Source organism: Teleopsis dalmanni, chromosome 1 (genome assembly GCF_002237135.1).
Source record: "Teleopsis dalmanni isolate 2A chromosome 1, ASM223713v2, whole genome shotgun sequence".
Lineage (NCBI taxonomy): Eukaryota > Metazoa > Arthropoda > Insecta > Diptera > Diopsidae > Teleopsis > Teleopsis dalmanni.
The window spans coordinates 39260468-39273594 of record NC_051846.1 but is presented as its reverse complement, the minus strand read 5'-3'; the positions used below and the strand labels follow the sequence as shown (position 1 = coordinate 39273594).

The 13127-nt window shown below is 27.6% G+C and overlaps 1 protein-coding gene across 1 annotated transcript in view; it reads right to left on the bottom strand.

Moving 5' to 3' along the window:
• Positions 1–7243: 7243 nt before the first annotated feature.
• Positions 7244–13127, bottom strand: part of LOC119669394 (zwei Ig domain protein zig-8) — a 37563-nt gene continuing 31679 nt past the window's right edge. Inside the window, exons 5-6 of the mRNA XM_038079269.1 lie at positions 12467–12635; positions 7244–7728 (exon numbers count right to left, since the gene is read on the bottom strand). Of these exons, the coding sequence (XP_037935197.1) occupies positions 7391–7728; positions 12467–12635 (507 nt within the window). The 3' untranslated portion in view covers positions 7244–7390. The remainder of the gene's footprint in view (positions 7729–12466; positions 12636–13127) is intronic.

The following is a 13127-nucleotide window of genomic DNA, read 5'->3' as shown; positions in this document are numbered from 1 at the left end:
CAGCGTCTAACTAAGCTGTAACAGATATGTGGACTCAAACCTTTTTGTTGCCGATAGTTAGCAGGAGCGTTTTTAGTTAAGAGGCCAGTAATTAATCTTAGTTCTTATCTGTTTAGACAAAATATGATGACTTTTAGTCATTTAGTTTCTAAGTCACTTGTCACATGTCATATGAAAGCAATCTGAAACCAGATTTTGATATTTTTAAGCGATGCCATTGTGTTAGCCTTGATGTTATTGCTGTGAAGCTAGATTACTAACATGACACGGTGGCAGGCTCGGTATGCTTGACAGTTTTGGGGTAGGGTTCTAGTACCACATCAATACTATCAAGACTGACATAACATATTTTAAAATTCTATACGTAAGATACTTTTTGACAACGCTTATTAAACTTGTTTCTTTATTTCGTATTTAGTATTTATAATGATTAGATTAGATTACAAGTTTCAAGGATTCTGAAAGATTTTTGATATTGTAAAAATGAAAGTGCATTTAAGATAAGTTCAATTAAAATACAAAACGCAAAGCTTCTGTTGAAATAAAATCCATTTTCTTGGGACATATTTCCGTTTCTAATATATTTTCCTTGCAAGAACAATGCGATCTTTGAAATAAATTTATTGTTAGTGAAATTTATATCTGTACATCCATTAATAAAACTTACCTCAAGCTCGATAGAATATAAATTTTTCTTTAAATCTGTAATTTCAAGGTCATTATAACGTCTTCTTAAATCCAACGAAATCTCTAGTACTAAGTGTTTGAAATTATTCTTTTCGGTTTCAATGCAATCATTAATAATTGATATAAAATAAATATTAAATACATGTAACACCACCACATTTAGGTTGAAGTAGACAGCATTAATGATTTTTACATATCTTCCATCCGAAGCGTAGATTAAACAGTAGAGTGCTAATTGAGCATTGAAGACACAATTTATTATGTTGGATAGTATTGTCCAATTGAACCAGTTCATTTTTTCATAAAACTTCTTTTCTATAATCTCTAATTGTTTCGAAAGTTCTAAAATAGTCTCCAGTTTACTTTTGATTTCTCTTAGATCTTGGACTTCGCAGTTGTCTGTGAGCAAAGTATTGGTTAGTATATTTAATTTGTTGTGCTCGGAAACCAGAGTTACTTTAAGCACTTGATACGCACAGAAGAAGATTTCGTATATGAGAAGGTATACCATTATTTGATACACTTCTAGATATGCCCAGAATGCTATTTGAATGACTAATAAATAATATTTTAATGTGGAAATTGGCAATAATATGTGACTGAAGCTTGAGCGATAACCAATCAGCTCGGTCAAGTGCTTATTGATCGCCATCAGGCTGTTACCAATTTTTATTATGGCATGCAATACCTGAGTCGATCGGATGAATCTGTAAAATTTATGTAACGCAACCGAACATGTTATATACATCAAGTACATAAATAACACTTTGTGCGCTTTAAATTCTGTATCATTTTTTATAGACTCTATGAATCGATATGTCAGCAAAATATCTTGAATCAGGTGTTGACTAAACCAATATATTTTTATCAAAATCCATGTAAGGCGCCACCAGGTTGAAGGTTTCGAAGTGCATAATTTTTGAGCTGCTTTGTCGTACTTTATGTTAAATAAATTTAAAAATTTTGATATAATTAGTAAATATTTACACCGACTTATAATGAAATCCTCTGATCCCTCATTGGAATTGGAGTTCATAATATTTGCCAACTAACGAATAAGCAACAACTATTTTATGGTTTATTACTTGCTCCATATTTAGTAACTAATAGTTAATAGTAACTAATTTTTATTATTAATAATAATAAAAATAAATGTGTTCTTAATCGGTAGTTAGTATGGTAATTTCATTGTATATTTTGTGGCCTTTTTTTTTCGGGAATATGAAATATCATTAAAATAAATGAATTCATTATAATACGTAAATTATAAACAATAAATATACTATATATTTTTTGTGCTTGCACGTATTGGGTGCATTAAGAAGTATTCGAAATATTTCCTTTCGAGTAACTTGAGAGTGCATACAAGGTGTAAGAGTTATATGTATCTGATGATTTTTAGTTTTTATCTGATAATTAATAGATTAACTGAATTTTTGGAATTCGCTAAACGTTAACAGATTGGTTTTTCAAGTTAAAAATTATACAAATTAGAGATGAATTCGATATCGGATCGAGATCTTTATATTTTACAATCTTATTATGATAAAAATTGTTATAAATATAAATGTGATACAGAGCTGGAGAAACTATTCTGATGTTTATGAAAATGATAATACATAAATAAAAACAAGGAACTGTGTAACCCTGTTATGTTTTGGAAACGTAGATATAAAGAATGATTTTCACTTACTATGATATATTCTTAGTTAACTTGAAGACAAAAATATATTTTAAGACGTATCGAAGTGTCATTTAAATGTGAAATGCGAGAGTATACTCGAAAATCTTATATCTAGTAATAATGCTTTGAGATAGTGCCTAAGTTCGCGTAAGCCCCACCCGAAGGAACTTTCGATTTCAAGTAGTGGTATGGGCAGCTGTGACCGCCGATGAATGCTCACCAATAGTTTTCATAGAGCGTGGTGTCAAAGTCAATGCAACTTATTATCAGAAAAATGTTGTGGAAGTTGCTTTAGAGCCGTAAGCCCAAGTCACATAACGAGTAATGTTATTGATTCGCGAGACTTTAAACTTGTATTGTTAGTATTACATGTTAAACAAATTAATGATTTGTTGTTGCTAAATAAAAATCATATTTGACAATATTAGCTTTTTAATCGACTTCTATATACATATATATTTATTTTTATTTTTGCTTAAATATTATTTCTTCACTTAACATTTGTCTACCCATGTGTAGGTAAATGTTTGCCATCAGTGCTTTAGTTGGAAATATTTATCTCAGATAATTTATACATGTACTTACAACCATCGACAATTATTCTGAGAGATTAAAGTATTCTTTATTAAATTAAATATGAAACAATAAGAATTTTTCTACTAGCTACTTCTGCTTTTCATCAATAGTTCCAGAGATATTCAAGTTTCTTGCTTTCACTATAAGTTGTGGCCATATATCCAATCATATCAAATAATGTAACATAGTATTTTTACCATGTTCACACACATCTTAATTCCGCAAAAATTTTAATTTAATCTTCGTTTCAGGGAAATGAAGTTAATTTTTCCATACAAAATTCAGTTTTAAGGTTAGAACGAAATTAAGAAAAATTGCTTAATTTCGTTGAAACGAAGGCTAAAATTAAGGGACATTTCAAATGCAACTATGCGTAAGATAAATTTGAAGCAAAAGATAAAGCTGAGATAATGAAAAAAGTGACATTTTTTTTAAATAAATGTCAATGACAATTGACTTTAACATAATAAAACTGGGAAATATTTTGAAAGTAGTGGAAATTTTTAAATTTGAATATAGAGAAAGAATTGCAATCCTTATTAATTTAAAATAGAATGAAAAATAATAATTCACGTATCTGAAATCCACTAAAGCTAATGAAACTACAGAATGCCATACTTTGTAGTTATAATAATCAATTTTAATATTTCCCAGATACAAATCGTGTTTTTAGCATATAATTTTTAACATTCGATTATTAAACAAAAAACATTTAATTTCCTTAATTGGGTGCAGTATGAACACTTTCGAAATTAACTTAATTTCATTTTTACGATATTAAGAAAATTTGGCTATCGGAACATACTATTAACTTGATGTCGTTTCTGCATAGTCATAATAATATACTAATAAATTAACATAATATACTAAACTTAATAGAAAACACTGTTTATTATACTTAAATGCTTTATTGTATATTGTAGACATTTACTATACATATTTAATGCTTTTTCTATATGTAAGTATTGTAGTTGTATTTAAGCTGACATACAGTGAATAAGTCAGTTTTTTTCTTATTGTATGTTTGGTTGAATGTATATTGAAATGGTATTTCTGCGCTTATATATGATATTAAATTATATTATATAAATTAGAAATAGTTATATATGTATATTTTATGAAAACATTCTCTTCATATATTTGTAACATTTATATTAAATTTATTTTATTCTGTTCTCTTACAACAACATTCAGTTTTTCTTATTTTAAGTATAATAATTTACATATTTCGTATAACTTTTATTTAATATAATATTATAGGTATGTAGTTATTTCATTTAAGAAATATATTTATATTTGTTTTTTATTTTATGTTACTTATCTACAATATTCAAGTTTTTACTTATACTATATGTATGTCAGTTATATATATTTAAATGAAATTTTTTGATTTATATTTAAATATATATTTTATATGTATATATTTATATATATATATGTATATAGAAAATAATATTTTATTGCTTACGGAAGTAATTAAAAAGAACACAGTACACACTTAGAGATGCATAGAATTTTACACTTAAATATATACTAAACATAGGTATGTATGTTTATATTAATATAATTTATTACTACCTTTATCTCTTTACAAATATTTTTGCTTAAATTACATATTTTGCATACAATCCTAAAATTATTATTAGTTAAAGACAGTCAAAAATTACAAATAAAAAAATAAATAATAGTTTTAAAATACATTTATAGAGAAAAAAAATATATCATTATATTGTAAAATTTTTTAGAACATTTGTGGACAACAAAAAAATTAAGTTTATGTGAATTACAAAACCAATCCAAAAAATATGATGAATTTCATATATATAAATTGGAATATATTATTAAAAAAAATATTAATAAAATTGGATATTAAAATATGTTGAGTTTATTTCTGTTTTTTTAAAGTTTTTTATATTTGAGTTTTATATTTATAAATAAAGTATGAATAGCAGTAACATTTTTTTGTTTATATACAATAAATATCAGTACTTTTGCTCTTCAGAGAGCAAAGAGTTTTGGATAAACATAAAAAAAAATATGAAAAAAAAACAATTAATAATGAGAAAAGAGTATTAAATTTAAACAAAATAAATTCAAACTATTGTTTGAAATATAGTATATATAACTATGTACTTTTTGTTATATTAGATTTGTCGTACAGAAAAAATTTACATGTTCTATACCAAAAATATATTTTTATTTTTTTCAAATAATACTCAAAACTAAAATTTTATATATTATATATTGTGTGCATAGTTATGTATTGTAAGTAAATATATATACTTAATATATATATACTGTATACTATATATATAAATATCCATATATATACATGAAATTCATACGAATGACAGCTGTTTATATTGTTTACAAGCTTCCACAAACATTTGTGTCTAAGTTTTAAGGAACAAAATTTATTCGACATGGACTTCAACTGTAATAGTGTGATTCTATTATATTTGGCTAGAGAATCACAATCTGTTATTATTCGTGAGTTCAAATACCTCAAAGTAAAAAAATTATTGAGTATCGTCCCATAAGACGTTACAATAGTACAGACAGCGTCGTCAAACGGTATGGTTTGAAGCAGCAACATCACCTGAAATGGTACGGAAAGTGAAGACTGGACTTGAACGATCTTCACATCGTAGTGGTAATCAAATGACTAAAGTACTAAAAATATCCCAGCAAAACATCCGACGCATATTTTAAAATGAGCTCAAAGTAAATCCTTACAAGTTCCAAAAGGTACAAGATCATACACCTAAGCAACAAAAAGTTAGATTCAAAGACTCAAAAGAGCTAAGGAGTTGTTACGCCTGCATAAACGTGTCGAAATTCTAAACATTTTGTTCTCTGAAACAAAATTTCCTGATGATGATCTCAACTGCCAAAAATTTAAGACGGCGAATGGCTACCCGAAGGAACTTTCCATTTCGAGTAATGGTATGGGCAGCTGTGACCGCCCTTGGACGCCTTTCAATCCTTTTCATAGAGTCTGGTGTCAAAGTCAATGCAACTTATTATCAGAAAAATGTTTTAGAAGTTGCTTTAGATTCGTTGGTATGCAAAAATTTCGATCGTAGATCAACGAATTTCGGCATCGTCTTATAAAGCTTGTGTGAACTATGAATGGTTAAAAAATCAGGTTCCAAACTTTATTTCATCCACACAATGGCTTTCGAATTCACCAGATACAAATCCGGAGGACTATTTCATCGGGACCATTTGGCGGAGCAAGATAAGGACTAGAAATTAGGTCAGATGCGCTAAGAAAAGCTATTATTCAGGAATGGGCCAAAATACCAGAGGATCACATTCGTGAAGCATGCAACTCATTTTTTAACCGTTTGAAGACCATAGTCAAGAGAAAAGGTTGCCACATTGAGCTAGAGTGAATGAATTCCGAAATTTTAATTATTTTCATAAATTTTTTTTAATTTGAATATAAAAAAAATCATTTCGCACAAAAAAAATATAGTCGCTTGAATAGATAACACTTCAATCGTCTAATTCTGTATATAAATTATATTATATACCTACATATATAGTATATATATATATATATATATATTTATAATATAATATATATATATTATAGTAACTTTTATACATATATATAAATGTGATATGCATGTTGCATATATAGTATATTATATATATAGTACAAAACGCTATATGGAAAAAAAATTTTTGTTAATATTTATATAATATAGAAAAAACAAAAATAAATAAAGTGTCTTAAAAGTTCTACTAATAATGGAATTTAGTAATTTAGAAACCACAGTATAGAATTCTCTAATTAAAAATTGGTTATTTTAAATTGAACATGAAAAAAAATATTTTTAAGAAATTTTTCAGTATTTAATATAAATAAGGAATATTAATATTTATTTTATACTTAAAATTTTAATTTTTTTTTAATTTCTTTACTGTATAGTATATTCTTAATAATATTTCTTTTTAATGAATATGTTCCTTAGTAACCTACAATATTCTTAATAGTTAACCTTATCTATATTAAATATACTTTAAGGTAACTACAGAAAGTATACAATAATCTAACTTAATAAAAATAAAATAAATTAGATATATAAAAATTCAGAAAGAACAAAAATTTAAATTTAATTAAATATACAAGTCAACAATAAATTCAGAAATGATATAATATACAACTAGAATAAAATAAAATAAAAAAAAAAATAAATAAATTTATAGGTATTTTATACCTTTGCACTCATTTTGAGTAATTACTTATTTTTAATTAAACTTAGTTCTTATGATTTACACTTTTATTTTAGTTTTAAATTTATTCCACTTTTAATATTTATTTCCATTAATTTTGCTTTAACCACAAATCTAACTTTGAGTGTTTATACAAATGACTTTGAGTGCAGAGTTGCCACACCGTTAAGCTAGTTAGCGAATCTTTCAATTAATTTATCACCGCGTAACTTGCCGCGCATTTTGGTGGTCAACGAAATTGGATTTGGTGTGGTTTCTTTGCCGTTTGCCAGCTTCCGTGATGTGTGGCGATGGTTCCAATGGTGCCATAACTGCAGGCGCGTTGTATTGACTTCTACTCTTTAAAGATTTACCACAAATATTGCCGCTGTAGAGCATTGCACAGAGGCAACTCAGTGTTGTCGTAGTTAGTTGCCACACTAAAAACACACTGACTATTAGACTGAGTAGTTTGCCTTTTGAAGGCGTTTGTAAGAGGGCGGTTTTATAGATTGTTGCCGGTGCTGAATTTGTTTGCATAGCCTCGGGACGCTCACCTGTTAAAAAAAAAAGAAAAAAAAAATACCAAATGTGAGAACTTAGTTTAATCATAGAAAATATAAATTGTAATTAAAATATAAGAAATTTTTAATTAACAAAAAAAAATTATTTTGGCAAAAGTTATTGTTGCAGTTCACATTGAATGTGAGTAATTTAGTTTATGAGTACTTAAGTGCAGCATAGTTAGTTCAAAAGTGCATAAAAGTTTATGCCATTTTGCAAATTTAGAGAAAAACTTTGACTTGACATAAAATATCGGAGTTCGTACGAAACTCATTTCGAAAATGCAGTCTAAGTGAAAAGTATATAATGAAATGAAGGTATGAAAAAGTTTCTTTGGTGGACAAAATTAGAAAAGCTTTGATAAATTTTTGTTGCGAATTGTTTATGGCAGACTTGGATCCCCTTAAGTTATTGGAACGTAGATGAAACTTTGCAAAATGTTAATAAAATCTTAAATATTTCTCCCAAAAAAACTTTATTTTAAATAAAATTTATTATTTGAATATTGCTTGTATAATTCGTACGGATGTTAAAAAAGTTAAATTATTTCCGGTTTGAAATTTGTATAATACTACAATATTTGAGTATTTCTCAGGTCGACTGTAATACTATTCGTAAGACTTAGAAAAATTACAATTTTTGTTTTGTCAAAAAATTTATTCTCGAATGGATTAAGGTTAATATGGAAATAATTTATTAAACCCAAATTTAATTTTTAATCAAGTGAGTCTTTGGTGTAAAAGGTCTTCGATTGCCTTGTGGGTTCCATTGTAAGGCAGCATGAGAGACCTCTTTGTAGGGTTTGCTTAATTTCTGCCTGAGTCAGTTGTATTTTCGTCGTTTTATTTGCACGTTGATGTTTTTGTGGTTTTTGTGAGTTGCAGCAGAGTTTTATTGTCCAGCACACAGGACCATCAAATTCTTAATTCTTAATATTTTGCTGACATCTATTGGTAAAAGACTGCAGCATGCGGCTAAATGCAGTGCCATATTTTAGAGCTATACAGCAGAATTGATCTTGGTTTTCGGAGATAATTCGCTTGAGCTCCAGATGTTACGGAAACTTCCAAATGCAGATCTTGCTTTGTTAATTTTGCTCCGTACGTCAATGGCTGCGCCACCCGTTGGATTTATCATGCTTCCAAGGTGGCAGAAATTTTCAACGACTTCAATGTTGGTTTTACAGATTATGAAAGTGGGAGTGTGATTTGACTTAATCGTGCATGTCTATGTTTTGCTTATGTTGATCTACAGATCCACTAGGGCAACTGTAGTTATCAGCTCAAACAAATGAGTTTTTGAGCATTCCTTTTTGTTCCTAAACATTATGAAAAAAATTCATGACGAGCGTTTTTCTTGGCCACAACAGAGCGCTGAAGTATTGAAAACCTAGAAAATCTGTGTTAAAAATTAGTTGAACCGAATGCAAAATGTATTGATTAGAATGGAGAATACTTCCATTAACAATTAAATAATTTTCATGGATTAATCACTGTATTGTCATTGTTAGCCGCAAGACTTAAAAAGCAGTCTTCGTATTTACAATATATTAGAATATGCACAACATTTTATTGATATCGGCAACTTTGAGAAACTATTTCCATATGGCACATTAGCTTAATTTTCAAGATTTATGGCTTTGAAGCTGTATTGTGAACATAAGTTATTCTAATGAATTAATATCTCGGAATATTTTTGTTTCTTGAACCAAGAAACCGTCAAGATACATTGACACACTGCACGTAGCAACCAAATTATGTTGTCACTACAGAATGCTGAAGTATTGGCAAACAATATACTTATAAAAACCAATAAGTGCATTTATTTATTAATTTTAAATTGCATAAAGAATCACCTCAGTTAATACCTTGAATAAATTTCTATATAAATAAAAATACCGTATTATCCGTTTAATATTTAAATTGCTATACGTAATATTCACAACATTCATACGTAATATTCACAACTTAAGTATTGAAGTATTAAATTATATTGAAAACCTTCAAGTGTTCTAATATTATCTAATATCATTTATGATATTCAATAGGTTAAGAACTTGCTTTTTAAGTTAAGTGTGTTCTTCCACTTGAAGGAACAATGCTTAAAATGCAGTTGAACTAATGTTAGCAGCTGAAATAATGCAAGACAAAATGCACTGAATGCACTGAAGGCACTTATGTTTTGCCTTTACTTGTATGTAGAGCGATCAGAGTTCAGATAATGATTTTACATGTTTTAGTTGTCAAAGAAAAAGTTGAAGGCAAGACGTTTTAAGCTCGCTTTTCAAGTAATTCTGCTAACTGACTTTTGATATGCTGCTTAAGTATGTGGTTGTAGATATATTAGATAATATCTCTAAATACTTTTTTAGTTTAGTGATATTTGTGTATATATTTTTCTTACAAAGTAAACTACATCCTTTTGTACACAAAAAGCTATAGACGTTGTAGTAAGTTTTTGTGCTGAAATGCCAAGAAAATTAAAATTAAAAATGTATGTAAAATCTGATATTTGGAATTTTTTACAAGGCAGCTGAGGCACGTTTAATCGCTGAAATACTTGCGGATGCAATTTTGTGTATTTCACTTACATTGGTGCTCTAAATTGAAATCATTTCGTAAGTTATGTATTATACACAAAAGTACGTACTTTACAAAATTGGGTCTCTGATAATGTCAAGAGGAGTGTAAGCATATATTTTTTTTTATATTATGTGCTTACCACAAATTGAAGAATTTTTAAATTAATTATTTTGATTATTTTATATTGGTCAACATATTCTTTAAATATTAAGATTTAAGTTTTAGTAATTAATAATAAATATACCTACGGTTTACTATTAACTACATTTTATAATGAAGTTTCCCTACAAAGTAATGCTCTGTTTAACCTAATTTATAAAAGCAATATAAATTTTCATGCAAGATCTTTGTTTTGGATATGTAAAGACAAATCAGTAGCTTAATGAATTATGTACTCTAATTTCTGCATCTTTATAATATGATAAATAGATTGTATTAAATGGTCCGATTAATTCCTGATATAAACAATTGTTTTCAATATAGAGTTTTTTATCCAACAGCAGTGAAATTGCAACAACAAAAACTTTTTATTATTATTTTATTTGGCAGGACCCGAGTTCGATTCCTGGTACTTGCAGTCTCAAAAATAATTATTTACGAATAATTAAATACAAGAATTATTTCCAAGACCACTAATGATGGGTATTTGGCAATACTCAAAACTGCATACAGCTGTCAGCCAAAAATGCAATTAATTAAAATAACATAAAAAATAAAATTTTTGTTGTTGTAGTTCACTACTGTTCGAAAACCCTCTTTATTTTACTTGATTGAATTTTTGGCGGATCATGCAGTTATTTCGAGTATTGTCAAACATCCATGAACAGTATTATAGTCTTTTGTAATTATTTGTTATATTTAATTATTTGTAAATAATTTTACCAAGAGTTGAACTCGTACCCTGCAAAATTTGAAGCTCAGAGTCAGTGCTTATTAGTCAACTGATTCAAAGCTGTACACGAAGTTTTGTTAATTTGCAGTGAAAGTTCATTAACAAATGTACTAGCTGTGTTACATATTAGAACAAAATCATGAACCAGTTATGGAAAAAATTAAATTAAATAATTTCGCATACATTTTATTTTTAATTATTAGTATAACTTAACTCTTTCTTGAGAATCTAGGAACGCAATACGGAAACAGTCGTGCTAATATTACTCCACGATTTGGAAAGTTCAATGAATATTTTTATTTATATTTTATTCAATAATAATTCTATATTAAATTGATTTTTTACGTACGTTTTAACGAGAGAAAATAAATTCTTAATATAAACTATTGTTTTTAACAGAGAGGTTTATATCAATAGAGGAAGATAAATAGATTATGATCTAATAATTTGGCTCCTATATCCTTTTATTATTGTGACTGTATTGAGATAAAAGTTTTCTTTTTTTCAATTAAAAATTTCTCTTTTTTTAAGTTAAGTTAGAGTTAATTATTATGGTAATAATAAGTACACTGAATGCAATTGTTATACCACAATACTCATTAGGCAAGGTACATTGCAATATTTTGTCATTATAATGACGTCTGTACAGGGCACTGAATTTCATTTTAAAAACATTTAGAAAGTATCCCAAACACAAGAAATAGCTTGATATGCATTCGATAAATTCGATAAATTATTGTTCAATCCTACAATTTTTGCAGATGGCTTTATTGAAAGCATCCGAGTATAACCTCGCTACGTGAACATCTATTTATCAAACATTGACCTATAATAGTGAACGAAAACTATTTGTTGAACTAATAAGTATCTGTTTCTTTATGGCATATTTTTATTCATTGGTAAATAAGTGAGTGGTACCTAGACTTTCATTTATATATGAGTATAGTAACCACTATATTGTTTTGTTCTATTGTGGTCATGATTTCAACAATATTATTAGTATATATTTGTATCGTGAGTGAAAGATTGAATAACAAATGTTTTTATTATTTTTAAATTTTCTAATTTTTATTTTTCAAATAATTATTTTTTTTTTATTTTATATTTATTCAAGTTCTTTATTATAGCTTAGCAGTTTTCACCCTATTGTTATTTTCAAAATTAACTTTTATATATTCTATTCAATATTCCACATCATAGTTAAATATTATGAAAACAAATTCAGAATTTAAATGACACTAAATTTTTCTTACTCACCCTGTAAAACGTGAACGCGTATGCTTGCTGTCTCAGTATTTGAAGGGTAGCAGGAGTATTTGCCAGAATCAAGCATATCAGCTTCATCGATGAGCAAAACCGATTTCGTTTCCTCAGATTTAATAGTTTTAAATTTAAGACGTCCGCCGGAAGATTCCTCGCTAAGAACCTGTTAAAGTGTACAAGAAGAAGATAAACAAAAATTACAATGGCAACGTATACGAGTGCGAGAGAAACGCGACAATAAAGAAAGAGGCGACAATAAGCAATTGCTGCCAATTGAAAACAATTTCCGATAATCGCGCCAATGTGCTGTAAATGATGCTGAAATATTTTGTTAACAAAGCACGCATTTGTGTGAAGAAAGATTAAATAAAAAGATTTTACAGTATTTTTATTATCACTAAAATCAAGTTTTGATCTTCAAAATAATTTTCCACATAATATGATATTGTGATAAAACAAAACAAAAAAACAAAAAAAAAATAAAGTATACATCCCAAGAACAAATAAAAAAATCATAAAATTAAAGCTAAAAAAGTTGGAAAAACCAAAGTGAATTTTATGCATTAAGTAAATACTTTGGTATCCTCCCCAACGATATGCCATTTTGATTCATTTTATGTTCTTCCTGCGAACAAAAAAATCCAAACATGCGATA